Below are 18,569 nucleotides of genomic sequence, written 5' to 3'. Positions count from 1 at the left end.
GGTGTTAGTTACACCTGCTGTCAGTGTTCACCTAGCAGTAAGTAGGTACCTGGGTGTTACACCTGCTGTCAGTGTTCACCTAGCAGTAAGTAGGTACCTGGGTGTTAGTTACACCTGCTGTCAGTGTTCACCTAGCAGTAAGTAGGTACCTGGGTGTTACACCTGCTGTCAGTGTTCACCTAGCAGTAAGTAGGTACCTGGGTGTTAGTTACACCTGCTGTCAGTGTTCACCTAGCAGTAAGTAGGTACCTGGGTGTTACACCTGCTGTCAGTGTTCACCTAGCAGTAAGTAGGTACCTGGGTGTTAGTTACACCTGCTGTCAGTGTTCACCTAGCAGTAAGTAGGTACCTGGGTGTTACACCTGCTGTCAGTGTTCACCTAGCAGTAAGTAGGTACCTGGGTGTTAGTTACACCTGCTGTCAGTGTTCACCTAGCAGTAAGTAGGTACCTGGGTGTTACACCTGCTGTCAGTGTTCACCTAGCAGTAAGTAGGTACCTGGGTGTTAGTTACACCTGCTGTCAGTGTTCACCTAGCAGTAAGTAGGTACCTGGGTGTTACACCTGCTGTCAGTGTTCACCTAGCAGTAAGTAGGTACCTGGGTGTTAGTTACACTTAAGGTTTAAGTACTGCTATGTCTCTTGCAGACGGTTTGTTAAACCGGTTTAAGTGTTTTGTATAAATAGGTAACGGCTGCGTTGTGGTTTATGTTACACTATCTTGGCATGCATATTGCATCGCTTATATGTGTGTGCAACCATCCTGTTGTTGCTTGCTTGATGTTGCAACTGCTCTGCAACACTCTGGTTTATAATTAGGTGCTTAAGGCAGGTTTTAGCTGTTTGTTAGTGTTAAAACGTTTGGTCAGATGGTGAGATTTTGTGAGGAAGAGCACTGCAGCAGGCCTACTGGTCCATGCTAGGCTGGGCTATGTTATTGGTTCATGTTAGGCAGGTCCACGTTACCTACTGGCCCATGTTAGGCAGGTCCAAGTTACCTACTGGCCCATGTTAGGCAGGTCCAAGTTACCTACTGGCCCATGCTAGGCAGGTCCAAGTTACCTACTGGACCATGTTAGGCAGGTCCAAGTTACCTACTGGCCCATGCTAGGCAGGTCCAAGTTACCTACTGGCCCATGTTAGGCAGGTCCAAGTTACCTACTGGCCCATGTTAGGCAGGTCCAAGTTACCTACTGGCCCATGTTAGGCAGGTCCAAGTTACCTACTGGACCATGTTAGGCAGGTCCAAGTTACCTACTGTCCCACGTTAGGCAGGTCCAAGTTACCTACTGGACCATGTTAGGCAGGTCCAAGTTACCTACTGGACCATGTTAAGCAGGTCCAAGTTACCTACTGTCCCACGTTAGGCAGGTCCAAGTTACCTACTGGACCATGTTAGGCAGGTCCAAGTTACCTACTAGCCCATGTTAGGCAGGTCCAAGTTACCTATTAGCCCATGCTAGGCAGGTCCAAGTTACCTACTGGCCCATGTTAGGCAGGTCCAAGTTACCTACTGGCTCATGCTAGGCAGGTCCAAGTTACTTACTGGACCATGTTAGGCAGGTCCAAGATACCTACTGACCCATGTTAGGCAGGTCCAAGTTACCTACTGGACCATGTTAGGCAGGTCCAAGTTACCTACTGGCTCATGCTAGGAAGGTCCAAGTTACCTACTGACCCATGTTAGGCAGGTCCAAGTTACCTACTGGCCCATTCTAGGCAGGTCCAAGTTACCTACTGGCCCATTCTAGGCAGGTCCAAGTTACCAACTGGCCCATTCTAGGCAGGTCCAAGTTACGTACTGGCTCATGCTAGGCAGGTCCAAGTTACCTACTGGCCCATGCTAGGCAGGTCCAAGTTACCTACTGGCCCATTCTAGACAGGTCCAAGTTACCTACTGGCCCATTCTAGGCAGGTCCAAGTTGTCTACTGGCCCATTCTAGGCAGGTCCAAGTTACCTACTGGCCCATTCTAATAAGGTCCAAGTTACCTATTGGCTCATGTTAGGCATTTCCAAGTTACCTACTGACCCATGTTAGGCAGGTCCAAGTTACCTACTGACCCATGTTAGGCAGGTCCAAGTTGCCTACTGGCCCATTCTAGGCAGGTCCAAGTTACCTACTGGCCCATTCTAGGCAGGTCCAAGTTACCTACTGGCTCATGCTAGGCAGGTCCAAGTTACGTACTGACCCATGTTAGGCAGGTCCAAGTTACCTACTGACCCATATTAGGCAGGTCCAAGTTACCTACTGTCCCATGTTAGGCAGGTCCAAGTTACCTACTCTCCCATTCTAGGCAGGTCCAAGTTACCTACTGGCCCATGTTAGGCAGGTCCAAGTTACCTACTGACCGAAGACTAAGACATGTACAACAGTCAGTGGATTCTTCAGTCTAATACGAAGAGGAACGGTGGAAAAAATGGATGAGTTAGAGGTGATCAGTCCCCGAGCCTGGAGTCGATGTGTTCACTCCATCAGTCTTGACAAATAAATACTGGAGCACAGTGTAAAAAGCCGCTGGTTGTTAGTGACCAAGATGGTTGTGTTATCTGGCGTGTGTATCTCAGTGATCAACTAGGCTTTGTCTGCCTTGTGTATCTTAGTGATCAGCTAGGCTGTGCACTAACAACATAGAACTGAAAGCGTCAGGAATCACTGTAGAGGGCATTGATGTGCCCTGGCTACCCATGGTAATGAGACAGCCCAGGCTGTTAGTTAGTGAGACAGCCCAGGCTGTTAGTGAGACAGCCCAGGCTGTTAGTTAGTGAGACAGCCCAGGCTGTTAGTGAGACAGCCCAGGCTGTTAGTTAGTGAGACAGCCCAGACTGTTAGTGAGACAGCCCAGGCTGTTAGTTAGTGAGACAGCCCAGACTGTTAGTGAGACAGCCCAGACTGTTAGTGAGACAGCCCAGGCTGTTAGTGAGACAGCCCAGGCTGTTAGTGAAAGATCATCCCTCCCTTCCCTGTTTCAATGTTCAACTCGGCTGTACAGGAAGGGTACAGCCCTAGTCTTTCTCTCTGTAATATATATATATATATATATATATATATATATATATATATATATATATATATATATATATATATATATATATATATATATATAAAGATCGCAATGGAAATAAGTTAGTTTGTCTGGGTTTTTTAAGTTGTCGTGGTTGGTAATGTACACATTGTGCTATGATAATTTATGTAAGTGTATTGATGTGTAGGTGTAAGTGGATCAAGTTAGTGTTGACTGAGGCTGTACAGACTTACAGCAGTCTGCGAAGGCCAGAAACGTTTAAATCAATCGACAGAAACGCACCAGTTGGTAACCCCTGACATAGAGAGGCGCTTGGGCTGTTATCAACTTAGACAGCATTAAACTACCTCTCCACACATCAGTGCTAACTAAAACTTCACACATACACTAGCATGTGAAGGCCACAAACGTTTTAAAATCAGTAGAGAGAGAGAGACAGAGAGAGAATGATGTTGTATAGACTGGCGACTCTTGGTAACGTGTGTGGAGTAAACTTGAGAGGGACGTCCAGGTCCCCTTCCTTCACCCTCCCAGTGTTAAACTCTAGTGTACACTGGTGGTGTTATACTCCTTCTGTCCTGCTCTAACTTACTGCTTTCTACCATACAACACGTGTACTGGGAGTCACCACATAGGGGATCAGTCCACCACCATCATAAGTCAGGATAAGAGTGTGTGATGGAGTGTGTGTTGGAGAACTTCTCTTAGGGAGTGTGTTGTGTGTGTCGCATATTGAGATGACTGTGGAGGAGGAGGTTCTTACTGCTGCTCTTACTGCTGCTGCTGCTGTTCCTGCTGCTGCTGCTGTTCCTGCTGCTGCTGCTGTTCCTGCTGCTGCCACGCAGAGTTCAGGTCACCACCACGACCTCCTACCTCACCATGACTCAGGTACACACCTATTTTCATCCGTAGGGACACGTTAGGGACCTCAGTCAAAGAATACACGTCAAAACACTTAATTTATTTAGCTGGTATTGGTCATATAAGATGTTACAGGGCCACAGTGGACATAAGTCAAGGGCCACAGTGGACATAAGTCAAGGGCCACAGTGGACATAAGTCAAGGGCCACAGTGGACATAAGTCAGGGACCACAGTGGACATAAGTCAGGGACCACAGTGGACATGTCAGGGACCACAGTGGAAATAAGTCAAGGGCCACAGTGGACATAAGTCAAGGACCACAGTGGACACAAGTCAAGGGCCACAGTGGACACAAGTCAGGGACCACAGTGGACACAAGTCAAGGACCACAGTGGACACAAGTCAAGGGCCACAGTGGACACAAGTCAGGGACCACAGTGGACATAAGTCAGGGACCACAGTGGACATAAGTCAAGGGCCACAGTGGACATAAGTCAAGGACCACAGTGGACATAAGTCAGGGACCACAGTGGACATGTCAGGGACCACAGTGGACATAAGTCAAGGGCCACAGTGGACATAAGTCAAGGACCACAGTGGACACAAGTCAAGGGCCACAGTGGACACAAGTCAGGGACCACAGTGGACATAAGTCAGGGACCACAGTGGACATAAGTCAAGGGCCACAGTGGACATAAGTCAAGGACCACAGTGGACACAAGTCAGGGACCACAGTGGACATAAGTCAGGGACCACAGTGGACATAAGTCAGGGACCACAGTGGACATAAGTCAGGGACCACAGTGGACATAAGTCAGGGACCACAGTGGACATAAGTCAGGGACCACAGTGGACATAAGTCAGGGACCACAGTGGACATAAGTCAGGGACCACAGTGGACATAAGTCAGGGACCACAGTGGACATAAGTCAGGGACCACAGTGGACATAAGTCAGGGACCACAGTGGACATAAGTCAGGGACCACAGTGGACATAAGTCAGGGACCACAGTGGACATAAGTCAGGGACCACAGTGGACATAAGTCAGGGACCACAGTGGACATAAGTCACACTGGTGTTCCCACTTGTGTAAATCGTACCAGTATAGTGTTTAATATCTTAATTATACCAGAACGATTATTCTTAATTATACAACACGATTATTCTTAATTATACAACACGATTATTCTTAATTATACAACACGATTATACTTAATTATACAACACGATTATTCTTAATTATACAACATGATTATTCTTAATTATACAACACGATTATTCTTAATTATACAACATGATTATTCTTAATTATACAACACGATTATTCTTAATTATACAACACGATTATTCTTAATTATACAACACGATTATACTTAATTATACAACACGATTATTCTTAATTATACAACACGATTATTCTTAATTATACAACACGATTATACTTAATTATACAACACGATTATTCTTAATTATACAACACGATTATTCTTAATTATACAACACGATTATACTTAATTATACAACACGATTATTCTTAATTATACAACACGATTATTCTTAATTATACAACACGATTATTCTTAATTATACAACATGGTTATTCTTAATTATACAACATGATTATTCTTAATTATACAACACGATTATACTTAATTATACAACACGATTATTCTTAATTATACAACACGATTATACTTAATTATACAACACGATTATACTTAATTATACAACACGATTATACTTAATTATACAACACGATTATTCTTAATTATACAACACGATTATTCTTAATTATACAACACGATTATTCTTAATTATACAACACGATTATTCTTAATTATACAACACGATTATTCTTAATTATACAACACGATTATACTTAATTATACAACACGATTATTCTTAATTATACAACACGATTATACTTAATTATACAACACGATTATACTTAATTATACAACACGATTATACTTAATTATACAACACGATTATTCTTAATTATACAACACGATTATACTTTATTATACAACACGATTATACTTAATTATACAACACGATTATACTTAATTATACAACACGATTATTCTTAATTATACAACACGATTATACTTTATTATACAACACGATTATACTTAATTATACAACACGATTATACTTAATTATACAACACGATTATTCTTAATTATACAACACGATTATTCTTAATTATACAACACGATTATTCTTAATTATACAACACGATTATACTTAATTATACAACACGATTATTCTTAATTATACAACACGATTATTCTTAATTATACAACACGATTATTCTTAATTATACAACACTATTATTCTTAATTATACAACACGATTATACTTAATTATACAAAACGATTATTCTTAATTATACAACACGATTATTCTTAATTATACAACACGATTATTCTTAATTATACAACACGATTATACTTAATTATACAACACGATTATTCTTAATTATACAACACGATTATTCTTAATTATACAACACGATTATTCTTAATTATACAACACGATTATACTTAATTATACAACACGATTATTCTTAATTATACAACACGATTATACTTAATTATACAACACGATTATTCTTAATTATACAACACGATTATTCTTAATTATACAACACGATTATACTTAATTATACAACACGATTATTCTTAATTATACAACACGATTATTACTTAATTATACAACACGATTATTCTTAATTATACAACACGATTATTCTTAATTATACAACACGATTATTCTTAATTATACAACACGATTATTCTTAATTATACAACACGATTATTCTTAATTATACAACACGATTATTCTTAATTATACAACACGATTATTCTTAATTATACAACACGATTATTCTTAATTATACAACACGATTATTCTTAATTATACAACACGATTATTCTTAATTATACAACACGATTATTCTTAATTATACAACACGATTATTCTTAATTATACAACACGATTATACTTAATTATACAACACGATTATTCTTAATTATACAACACGATTATTCTTAATTATACAACACGATTATTCTTAATTATACAACACGATTATTCTTAATTATACAACACGATTATTCTTAATTATACAACACGATTATTCTTAATTATACAACACGATTATTCTTAATTATACAACACGATTATTCTTAATTATACAACACGATTATACTTAATTATACAACACGATTATACTTAATTATACAACACGATTATACTTAATTATACAACACGATTATACTTAATTATACAACACGATTATACTTAATTATACAACACGATTATACTTAATTATACAACACGATTATTCTTAATTATACAACACGATTATTCTTAATTATACAACACGATTATACTTAATTATACAACACGATTATACTTAATTATACAACACGATTATACTTAATTATACAACACGATTATTCTTAATTATACAACACGATTATACTTAATTATACAACACGATTATACTTAATTATACAACACGATTATTCTTAATTATACAACACGATTATTCTTAATTATACAACACGATTATACTTAATTATACAACACGATTATACTTAATTATACAACACGATTATTCTTAATTATACAACACGATTATACTAAAACTCCTTGGTGATGAAGAGCTCTTGATTCAGGGAGCTAGAGCAACTCTCCATTTCCTTGGAGCGTGTATTGTTGACTTTCTCCGGGTGCTGTACGGCCCCCTACGGGTTTAGCGGTTATACAGTAGTGTAGTCACTCATTACTACACCATATCCATCGACCAGGATATTCTTAATGTTGAGTGTTAGCTCTAGGGCCTTTGGTGTTACAATGAACACATCTGGAACTGTCAGTGTTCACCTAGCAGTAAGTAGGTACCTGGGTGTTAGTTACACCTGCTGTCAGTTCACCTAGCAGTAGGTAGGTACCTGGGTGTTAGTTACACCTGCTGTCAGTTCACCTAGCAGTATGTAGGTGCCTGGGTGTTAGTTACCTTACACCTGCTGTCAGTGTTCACCTAGCAGTAAGTAGGTACCTGGGTGTTAGTTACCTTACACATGCTGTCAGTGTTAACCTAGCAGTAGGTAGGTACCTGGGTGTTAGTTACCTTACACATGCTGTCAGTGTTAACCTAGCAGTAAGTAGGTACCTGGGTGTTAGTTACCTTACACATGCTGTCAGTGTTAACCTAGCAGTAGGTAGGTACCTGGGTGTTAGTTACCTTACACATGCTGTCAGTGTTAACCTAGCAGTAGGTAGGTACCTGGGTGTTAGTTACCTTACACCTGCTGTCAGTGTTCACCTAGCAGTAAATAGGTGCGTGGGTGTTAGTTGCCTTACACCTGCTGTCAGTGTTCACCTAGCAGTAAGTAGGTACCTGGGTGTTAGTTGCCTTACACCTGCTGTCAGTGTTCACCTAGCAGTAAGTAGGTACCTGGGTGTTAGTTGCCTTACACCTGCTGTCAGTGTTCACCTAGCCGTAAGTAGGTACCTGGGTGTTAGTTGTCTTACACCTGCTGTCAGTGTTCACCTAGCAGTAAGTAGGTACCTGGGTGTTAGTTACCTTACACATGCTGTCAGTGTTCACCTAGCAGTAGATAGGTACCTGGGTGTTAGTTACCTTACACATGCTGTCAGTGTTCACCTAGCAGTAAGTAGGTGCCTGGGTGTTAGTTACCTTACACCTGCTATCAGTGTTCACCTATCAGTAAGTAGGTGCCTGGGTGTTAGTTACCTTACACATGCTGTCAGTGTTAACCTAGCAGTAAGTAGGTACCTGGGTGTTAGTTACCTTACACTTACTGTCAGTGTTCACCTAGCAGTAGGTAGGTACCTGGGTGTTAGTTACCTTACACCTACTGTCAGTGTTCACCTAGCAGTAAGTAGGTACCTGGGTGTTAGTTACCTTACACCTACTGTCAGTATTCACTTAGCAGTAAGTAGGTACCTGGGTGTTAGTTACCTTACACCTACTGTCAGTGTTCACCTAGCAGTAGGTAGGTACCTGGGTGTTAGTTACACCTGCTGTCAGTGTTCACCTAGCAGTGAGTAGGTACCTGGGTGTTAGTTACACCTGCTGTCAGTGTTCACCTAGCAGTAAGTAGGTACCTGGGTGTTAGTTACACCTGCTGTCAGTGTTCACCTAGCAGTCAGTAGGTACCTGGGTGTTAGTTACACCTGCTGTCAGTGTTCACCTAGCAGTGAGTAGGTACCTGGGTGTTAGTTACACCTGCTGTCAGTGTTCACCTAGCAGTAAGTAGGTACCTGGGTGTTAGTTACACCTGCTGTCAATGTTCACCTAGCAGTAAGTAGGTACCTGGGTGTTAGTTACCTTACATCTGCTGTCAGTGTTCACCTAGCAGTCAGTAGGTACCTGAGTGTTAGTGGACTGGTGTGGGTGGCATCCTGGGGGACAAAATTAACCTAAGTTGTGGGAAATGCTCTACATAACCAGGAACTTTCTATATAGTATGTCATTGTTGTGAGCTATGGTCTGTATAAGTTGTACCATCTACTGGTAGAAATAATAATAATTATTATTATTATTATTATTATTATTATTATTATTATTATTATATAGTATGTCATTGTTGTGAGCTATGGTCTGTATAAGTTGTACCATCTACTGGTAGAAATAATAATAATTATTATTATTATAAGACCAGTCCTTCTGACTGGTGTTTATGCTGGCTTGAGATGATCCAAGATGGTGGATGCTGCATCTGCTTTCATGATGCCTGAGCGTCCGGTGGCAGCGAGATTTGTCTTTTGTCCGCAATAATGAACTGGCGAGGCTGGGGTGGAGCAGGAAGGCCCCCAGCATCCACCAGGGGGATGACCCCAGCATCAGCCAGGGAGAGGACTCCAGCATCCACCAAGGAGAGGACCCCAGCATCTACTAGGGGGATGACCCCAGCTTCCACCAGGGAGAGGACCCCAGCTTCCACCAGGGAGAGGACCCCAGCATCCACCAGGGAGAGGACCCCAGCATCCACCAGAGAGAGGACCCCCGCATCCACTAGGGAGAGGACCCCAGCTTCCACCAGGGAGAGAACCCCAGCATCCACCAGGGAGAGGACCCCAGCATCCACCAGGGAGAGAACCCCAGCATCCACCAGGGAGATGACCCCAGCATCCACCAGGGAAAGAACCCCAGCATCCACCAGGGAGAGGACCCCAGCATCCACCAGAGAGAGGACCCCCGCATCCACTAGGGAGAGGACCCCAGCTTCCACCAGGGAGAGAACCCCAGCATCCACCAGGGAGAGGACCCCAGCATCCACCAGGGAGAGAACCCCAGCATCCACCAGGGAGATGACCCCAGCATCCACCAGGGAAAGAACCCCAGCATCCACCAGGGAGAGGACCCCAGCATCCACCAGGGAGAGAACCCCAGCATCCACCAGGGAGAGGACCCCAGCATCCACCAGGGAAAGAACCCCAGCATCCACCAGGGAGAGGACCCCAGCATCCACTAGGGAGAGAACCCCAGCATCCACCAGGGAGAGGACCCCAGCATCCACCAGGGAAAGAACCCCAGCATCCACCAGGGAGAGAACCCCAGCACCCACCAGGGAGAGGACCCCAGCATCCACCAGGGAGAGAACCCCAGCATCCACCAGGGAGAGGACCCCAGCATCCACCAGGGAAAGAACCCCAGCATCCACCAGGGAGAGAACCCCAGCATCCACCAGGGAAAGAACCCCAGCACCCACCAGGGAAAGAACCCCAGCATCCACCAGGGAAAGAACCCCAGCATCCACCAGGGAAAGAACCCCAGCATCCACTAGGGAGAGAACCCCAGCATCCACCAGGGAAAGAACCCCAGCATCCACCAGGGAAAGAACCCCAGCATCCACCAGGGAAAGAACCCCAGCATCCACCAGGGAAAGAACCCAGCATCCACCAGGGAAAGAACCCCAGCATCCACCAGGGAGAGAACCCCAGCATCCACTAGGGAGAGAACCCCAGCATCCACCAGGGAAAGAACCCCAGCATCCACCAGGGAGAGAACCCCAGCATCCACCAGGGAAAGAACCCCAGCATCCACCAGGGAAAGAACCCCAGCATCCACCAGGGAGAGAACCCCAGCATCCACCAGGGAAAGAACCCCAGCATCCACCAGGGAAAGAACCCCAGCATCCACCAGGGAAAGAACCCCAGCATCCACCAGGGAGAGAACCCCAGCATCCACTAGGGAGAGAACCCCAGCATCCACCAGGGAAAGAACCCCAGCATCCACCAGGGAAAGAACCCCAGCATCCACTAGGGAGAGAACCCCAGCATCCACCAGGGAAAGAACCCCAGCATCCACTAGGGAGAGAACCCCAGCATCCACCAGGGAAAGAACCCCAGCATCCACTAGGGAGAGAACCCCAGCATCCACCAGGGAGAGAACCCCAGCATCCACTAGGGAGAGAACCCCAGCATCCACTAGGGAGAGAACCCCAGCATCCACTAGGGAGAGAACCCCAGCATCCACTAGGGAGAGAACCCCAGCATCCACTAGGGAGAGAACCCCAGCATCCACTAGGGAGAGAACCCCAGCACCCACCAGGGAGAGGACCCCAGCATCCACCAGGGAAAGAACCCCAGCACCCACCAGGGAAAGAACCCCAGCATCCACCAGGGGAAACATAAATACTCTAAAGATGGATTAAATCATTTAAATGTGAAGGTGAGAGACGTAGGATTGGATCGAATCCTTTATAAGTGGCACTGAGGATTACATCACTTATAGGCGTTGCTAAGATACTGTGGATTACATCGACTCCAGCTTGAGGGACTGATTACGTCCAACTCCTTCTGATCGCCACCATTGTCCTTCATATTGGACTGATGAAGTCACTGAGTGGCGAAACGTTTCCTCAGTAAAGATACCCATGTGTTTCACACGTGTCTAATTTATCCAGGTCTTGTACATGTATTGAACAAGACAGTATCAGAAGCAGTGTACAGGGAAGACAGTAGCAGTAGCAGTGTACAGGGAAGACAGTAGCAGTAGCAGTGTACAGGGAAGACAGTAGCAGTAGCAGTGTACAGGGAAGACAGTAGCAGTAGCAGTGTACAGGGAAGACAGTATCAGAAGCAGTGTACAGGGAAGACAGTATCAGAAGCAGTGTACAGGGAAGACAGTATCAGAAGCAGTGTACAGGGAAGACAGTAGCAGTAGCAGTGTACAGGGAAGACAGTAGCAGTAGCAGTGTACAGGGAAGACAGTAGCAGTAGCAGTGTACAGGGAAGACAGTATCAGAAGCAGTGTACAGGGAAGACAGTAGCAGAAGCAGTGTACAGGGAAGACAGTAGCAGAAGCAGTGTACAGGGAAGACAGTAGCAGTAGCAGTGTACAGTGAAGACAGTATCAGTAGCAGTGTACAGGGAAGACAGTATCAGAAGCAGTGTACAGGGAAGACAGTATCAGAAGCAGTGTACAGGGAAGACAGTATCAGAAGCAGTGTACAGGGAAGACAGTAGCAGTAGCAGTGTACAGGGAAGACAGTAGCAGTAGCAGTGTACAGGGAAGACAGTAGCAGTAGCAGTGTACAGGGAAGACAGTATCAGAAGCAGTGTACAGGGAAGACAGTAGCAGAAGCAGTGTACAGGGAAGACAGTAGCAGAAGCAGTGTACAGGGAAGACAGTAGCAGTAGCAGTGTACAGGGAAGACAGTAGCAGAAGCAGTGTACAGGGAAGACAGTAGCAGTAGCAGTGTACAGGGAAGACAGTAGCAGTAGCAGTGTACAGGGAAGACAGTAGCAGAAGCAGTGTACAGGGAAGACAGTAGCAGTAGCAGTGTACAGGGAAGACAGTAGCAGTAGCAGTGTACAGGGAAGACAGTACCAGAAGCAGTGTACAGGGAAGACAGTAGCAGTGTACAGGGAAGACAGTACCAGAAGCAGTGTACAGGGAAGACAGTAGCAGAAGCAGTGTACAGGGAAGACAGTAGCAGTAGCAGTGTACAGGGAAGACAGTACCAGAAGCAGTGTACAGGGAAGACAGTACCAGAAGCAGTGTACAGGGAAGACAGTACCAGAAGCAGTGTACAGGGAAGACAGTAGCAGTAGCAGTGTACAGGGAAGACAGTACCAGAAGCAGTGTACAGGGAAGACAGTACCAGAAGCAGTGTACAGGGAAGACAGTACCAGAAGCAGTGTACAGGGAAGACAGTAGCAGTAGCAGTGTACAGGGAAGACAGTACCAGAAGCAGTGTACAGGGAAGACAGTAGCAGTAGCAGTGTACAGGGAAGACAGTACCAGAAGCAGTGTACAGGGAAGACAGTACCAGAAGCAGTGTACAGGGAAGAGAGTACCAGAAGCAGTGTACAGGGAAGACAGTACCAGAAGCAGTGTACAGGGAAGTAAGACAGTACCAGAAGCAGTGTACAGGGAAGACAGTAGCAGTAGCAGTGTACAGGGAAGACAGTACCAGAAGCAGTGTACAGGGAAGACAGTATCAGAAGCAGTGTACAGGGAAGACAGTATCAGAAGCAGTGTACAGGGAAGACAGTACCAGAAGCAGTGTACAGGGAAGACAGTACCAGAAGCAGTGTACAGGGAAGACAGTACCAGAAGCAGTGTACAGGGAAGACAGTAGCAGTAGCAGTGTACAGGGAAGACAGTATCAGAAGCAGTGTACAGGGAAGACAGTACCAGAAGCAGTGTACAGGGAAGACAGTACCAGAAGCAGTGTACAGGGAAGACAGTAGCAGTAGCAGTGTACAGGGAAGACAGTAGCAGAAGCAGTGTACAGGGAAGACAGTACCAGAAGCAGTGTACAGGGAAGACAGTAGCAGTAGCAGTGTACAGGGAAGACAGTACCAGAAGCAGTGTACAGGGAAGACAGTACCAGAAGCAGTGTACAGGGAAGACAGTACCAGAAGCAGTGTACAGGGAAGACAGTACCAGAAGCAGTGTACAGGGAAGACAGTAGCAGAAGCAGTGTACAGGGAAGACAGTACCAGAAGCAGTGTACAGGGAAGACAGTAGCAGTAGCAGTGTACAGGGAAGACAGTATCAGAAGCAGTGTACAGGGAAGACAGTACCAGAAGCAGTGTACAGGGAAGACAGTACCAGAAGCAGTGTACAGGGAAGACAGTACCAGTAGCAGTGTACAGGGAAGACAGTAGCAGAAGCAGTGTACAGGGAAGACAGTAGCAGTAGCAGTGTACAGGGAAGACAGTACCAGAAGCAGTGTACAGGGAAGACAGTACCAGAAGCAGTGTACAGGGAAGACAGTAGCAGAAGCAGTGTACAGGGAAGACAGTACCAGAAGCAGTGTACAGGGAAGACAGTAGCAGAAGCAGTGTACAGGGAAGACAGTACCAGAAGCAGTGTACAGGGAAGACAGTACCAGAAGCAGTGTACAGGGAAGACAGTAGCAGTAGCAGTGTACAGGGAAGACAGTACCAGAAGCAGTGTACAGGGAAGACAGTACCAGAAGCAGTGTACAGGGAAGACAGTAGCAGTAGCAGTGTACAGGGAAGACAGTACCAGAAGCAGTGTACAGGGAAGACAGTACCAGAAGCAGTGTACAGGGAAGACAGTACCAGAAGCAGTGTACAACAGGGAAGACAGTACCAGAAGCAGTGTACAGGGAAGACAGTACCAGAAGCAGTGTACAACAGGGAAGACAGTACCAGAAGCAGTGTACAGGGAAGACAGTACCAGAAGCAGTGTACAACAGGGAAGACAGTACCAGAAGCAGTGTACAGGGAAGACAGTAGCAGTAGCAGTGTACAGGGAAGACAGTACCAGAAGCAGTGTACAGGGAAGACAGTACCAGAAGCAGTGTACAGGGAAGACAGTACCAGAAGCAGTGTACAACAGGGAAGACAGTACCAGAAGCAGTGTACAGGGAAGACAGTACCAGAAGCAGTGTACAACAGGGAAGACAGTACCAGAAGCAGTGTACAGGGAAGACAGTACCAGAAGCAGTGTACAACAGGGAAGACAGTACCAGAAGCAGTGTACAGGGAAGACAGTAGCAGTAGCAGTGTACAGGGAAGACAGTACCAGAAGCAGTGTACAGGGAAGACAGTACCAGAAGCAGTGTACAGGGAAGACAGTAGCAGTAGCAGTGTACAGGGAAGACAGTACCAGAAGCAGTGTACAGGGAAGACAGTACCAGAAGCAGTGTACAGGGAAGACAGTACCAGAAGCAGTGTACAGGGAAGACAGTACCAGAAGCAGTGTACAGGGAAGACAGTAGCAGAAGCAGTGTACAACAGGGAAGACAGTAGCAGAAGCAGTGTACAGGGAAGACAGTACCAGAAGCAGTGTACAGGGAAGACAGTAGCAGAAGCAGTGTACAGGGAAGACAGTAGCAGTAGCAGTGTACAGGGAAGACAGTACCAGAAGCAGTGTACAGGGAAGACAGTACCAGAAGCAGTGTACAGGGAAGACAGTAGCAGAAGCAGTGTACAGGGAAGACAGTAGCAGAAGCAGTGTACAGGGAAGACAGTAGCAGAAGCAGTGTACAGGGAAGACAGTAGCAGAAGCAGTGTACAGGGAAGACAGTACCAGAAGCAGTGTACAGGGAAGACAGTAGCAGTAGCAGTGTACAGGGAAGACAGTAGCAGAAGCAGTGTACAGGGAAGACAGTAGCAGTAGCAGTGTACAGGGAAGACAGTAGCAGTAGCAGTGTACAGGGAAGACAGTAGCAGTAGCAGTGTACAGGGAAGACAGTACCAGAAGCAGTGTACAGGGAAGACAGTAGCAGTAGCAGTGTACAGGGAAGACAGTAGCAGTAGCAGTGTACAGGGAAGACAGTAGCAGTAGCAGTGTACAGGGAAGACAGTAGCAGAAGCAGTGTACAGGGAAGACAGTAGCAGTAGCAGTGTACAGGGAAGACAGTAACAGAAGCAGTGTACAGGGAAGACAGTAACAGAAGCAGTGTACAGGGAAGACAGTACCAGAAGCAGTGTACAGGGAAGACAGTAGCAGTAGCAGTGTACAGGGAAGACAGTACCAGAAGCAGTGTACAGGGAAGACAGTAGCAGTAGCAGTGTACAGGGAAGACAGTACCAGAAGCAGTGTACAGGGAAGACAGTACCAGAAGCAGTGTACAGGGAAGACAGTACCAGAAGCAGTGTACAGGGAAGACAGTAGCAGTAGCAGTGTACAGGGAAGACAGTAGCAGTAGCAGTGTACAGGGAAGACAGTACCAGAAGCAGTGTACAGGGAAGACAGTAGCAGTAGCAGTGTACAGGGAAGACAGTAGCAGTAGCAGTGTACAGGGAAGACAGTAGCAGAAGCAGTGTACAGGGAAGACAGTAGCAGTAGCAGTGTACAGGGAAGACAGTAGCAGTAGCAGTGTACAGGGAAGACAGTAGCAGTAGCAGTGTACAGGGAAGACAGTAGCAGAAGCAGTGTACAGGGAAGACAGTAGCAGAAGCAGTGTACAGGGAAGACAGTAGCAGAAGCAGTGTACAGGGAAGACAGTACCAGAAGCAGTGTACAGGGAAGACAGTACCAGAAGCAGTGTACAGGGAAGACAGTAGCAGTAGCAGTGTACAGGGAAGACAGTAGCAGAAGCAGTGTACAGGGAAGACAGTACCAGAAGCAGTGTACAGGGAAGACAGTACCAGAAGCAGTGTACAGGGAAGACAGTAGCAGTAGCAGTGTACAGGGAAGACAGTAGCAGTAGCAGTGTACAGGGAAGACAGTACCAGAAGCAGTGTACAGGGAAGACAGTAGCAGTAGCAGTGTACAGGGAAGACAGTAGCAGTAGCAGTGTACAGGGAAGACAGTAGCAGAAGCAGTGTACAGGGAAGACAGTAGCAGTAGCAGTGTACAGGGAAGACAGTAGCAGAAGCAGTGTACAGGGAAGACAGTAGCAGTAGCAGTGTACAGGGAAGACAGTACCAGAAGCAGTGTACAGGGAAGACAGTAGCAGTAGCAGTGTACAGGGAAGACAGTAGCAGTAGCAGTGTACAGGGAAGACAGTAGCAGAAGCAGTGTACAGGGAAGACAGTAGCAGTAGCAGTGTACAGGGAAGACAGTAGCAGTAGCAGTGTACAGGGAAGACAGTAGCAGAAGCAGTGTACAGGGAAGACAGTAGCAGAAGCAGTGTACAGGGAAGACAGTAGCAGTAGCAGTGTACAGGGAAGACAGTACCAGAAGCAGTGTACAGGGAAGACAGTAGCAGTAGCAGTGTACAGGGAAGACAGTAGCAGAAGCAGTGTACAGGGAAGACAGTAGCAGAAGCAGTGTACAGGGAAGACAGTAGCAGAAGCAGTGTACAGGGAAGACAGTACCAGAAGCAGTGTACAGGGAAGACAGTAGCAGTAGCAGTGTACAGGGAAGACAGTACCAGAAGCAGTGTACAGGGAAGACAGTAGCAGTAGCAGTGTACAGGGAAGACAGTAGCAGAAGCAGTGTACAGGGAAGACAGTAGCAGAAGCAGTGTACAGGGAAGACAGTAGCAGAAGCAGTGTACAGGGAAGACAGTAGCAGAAGCAGTGTACAGGGAAGTAAGACAGTACCAGAAGCAGTGTACAGGGAAGACAGTACCAGAAGCAGTGTACAGGGAAGACAGTATCAGAAGCAGTGTACAGGGAAGACAGTACCAGAAGCAGTGTACAGGGAAGACAGTACCAGAAGCAGTGTACAGGGAAGACAGTAGCAGAAGCAGTGTACAGGGAAGACAGTACCAGAAGCAGTGTACAGGGAAGACAGTAGCAGAAGCAGTGTACAGGGAAGACAGTAGCAGTAGCAGTGTACAGGGAAGACAGTACCAGAAGCAGTGTACAGGGAAGACAGTAGCAGAAGCAGTGTACAGGGAAGACAGTATCAGAAGCAGTGTACAGGGAAGACAGTACCAGAAGCAGTGTACAGGGAAGACAGTAGCAGAAGCAGTGTACAGGGAAGACAGTAGCAGTAGCAGTGTACAGGGAAGACAGTACCAGAAGCAGTGTACAGGGAAGACAGTAGCAGAAGCAGTGTACAACAGGGAAGACAGTAGCAGTAGCAGTGTACAGGGAAGACAGTACCAGAAGCAGTGTACAGGGAAGACAGTACCAGAAGCAGTGTACAGGGAAGACAGTAGCAGAAGCAGTGTACAGGGAAGACAGTACCAGAAGCAGTGTACAGGGAAGACAGTAGCAGAAGCAGTGTACAGGGAAGACAGTAGCAGTAGCAGTGTACAGGGAAGACAGTAGCAGAAGCAGTGTACAGGGAAGACAGTAGCAGTAGCAGTGTACAGGGAAGACAGTACCAGAAGCAGTGTACAGGGAAGACAGTAGCAGTAGCAGTGTACAGGGAAGACAGTACCAGAAGCAGTGTACAGGGAAGACAGTAGCAGTAGCAGTGTACAGGGAAGACAGTACCAGAAGCAGTGTACAGGGAAGACAGTACCAGAAGCAGTGTACAGGGAAGACAGTAGCAGAAGCAGTGTACAGGGAAGACAGTACCAGAAGCAGTGTACAGGGAAGACAGTAGCAGTAGCAGTGTACAGGGAAGACAGTAGCAGTAGCAGTGTACAGGGAAGACAGTAGCAGAAGCAGTGTACAGGGAAGACAGTAGCAGAAGCAGTGTACAGGGAAGACAGTAGCAGAAGCAGTGTACAGGGAAGTAAGACAGTACCAGAAGCAGTGTACAGGGAAGACAGTACCAGAAGCAGTGTACAGGGAAGACAGTACCAGAAGCAGTGTAC

General features: G+C 45.9%; 1 protein-coding gene across 2 annotated transcripts in view; it reads left to right on the top strand.

The window, feature by feature from the left end:
- The window catches only part of LOC128703908 (pleckstrin homology domain-containing family G member 1-like), a 530,324-nt gene that overhangs the window by 83,771 nt on the left and 427,984 nt on the right, over positions 1-18,569 (top strand). Inside the window, exon 1 of one of the 2 annotated variants that reach the window (XM_070104850.1) lies at positions 3,550-3,910. The exons of the other annotated variant lie outside the window; for it this stretch is intronic. Coding sequence (XP_069960951.1) covers positions 3,760-3,910 — 151 coding nt within the window. The 5' untranslated portion in view covers positions 3,550-3,759. Of the gene's footprint in view, positions 1-3,549; positions 3,911-18,569 lie in introns of those variants that run through there. 2 annotated transcript variants of the gene reach the window in all.

This window comes from Cherax quadricarinatus, chromosome 95 (assembly GCF_038502225.1).
Source record: "Cherax quadricarinatus isolate ZL_2023a chromosome 95, ASM3850222v1, whole genome shotgun sequence".
NCBI lineage: Eukaryota > Metazoa > Arthropoda > Malacostraca > Decapoda > Parastacidae > Cherax > Cherax quadricarinatus.
Note: the sequence above shows the minus strand (reverse complement) of the source record. Positions and strands in the feature narration are given on the sequence as shown.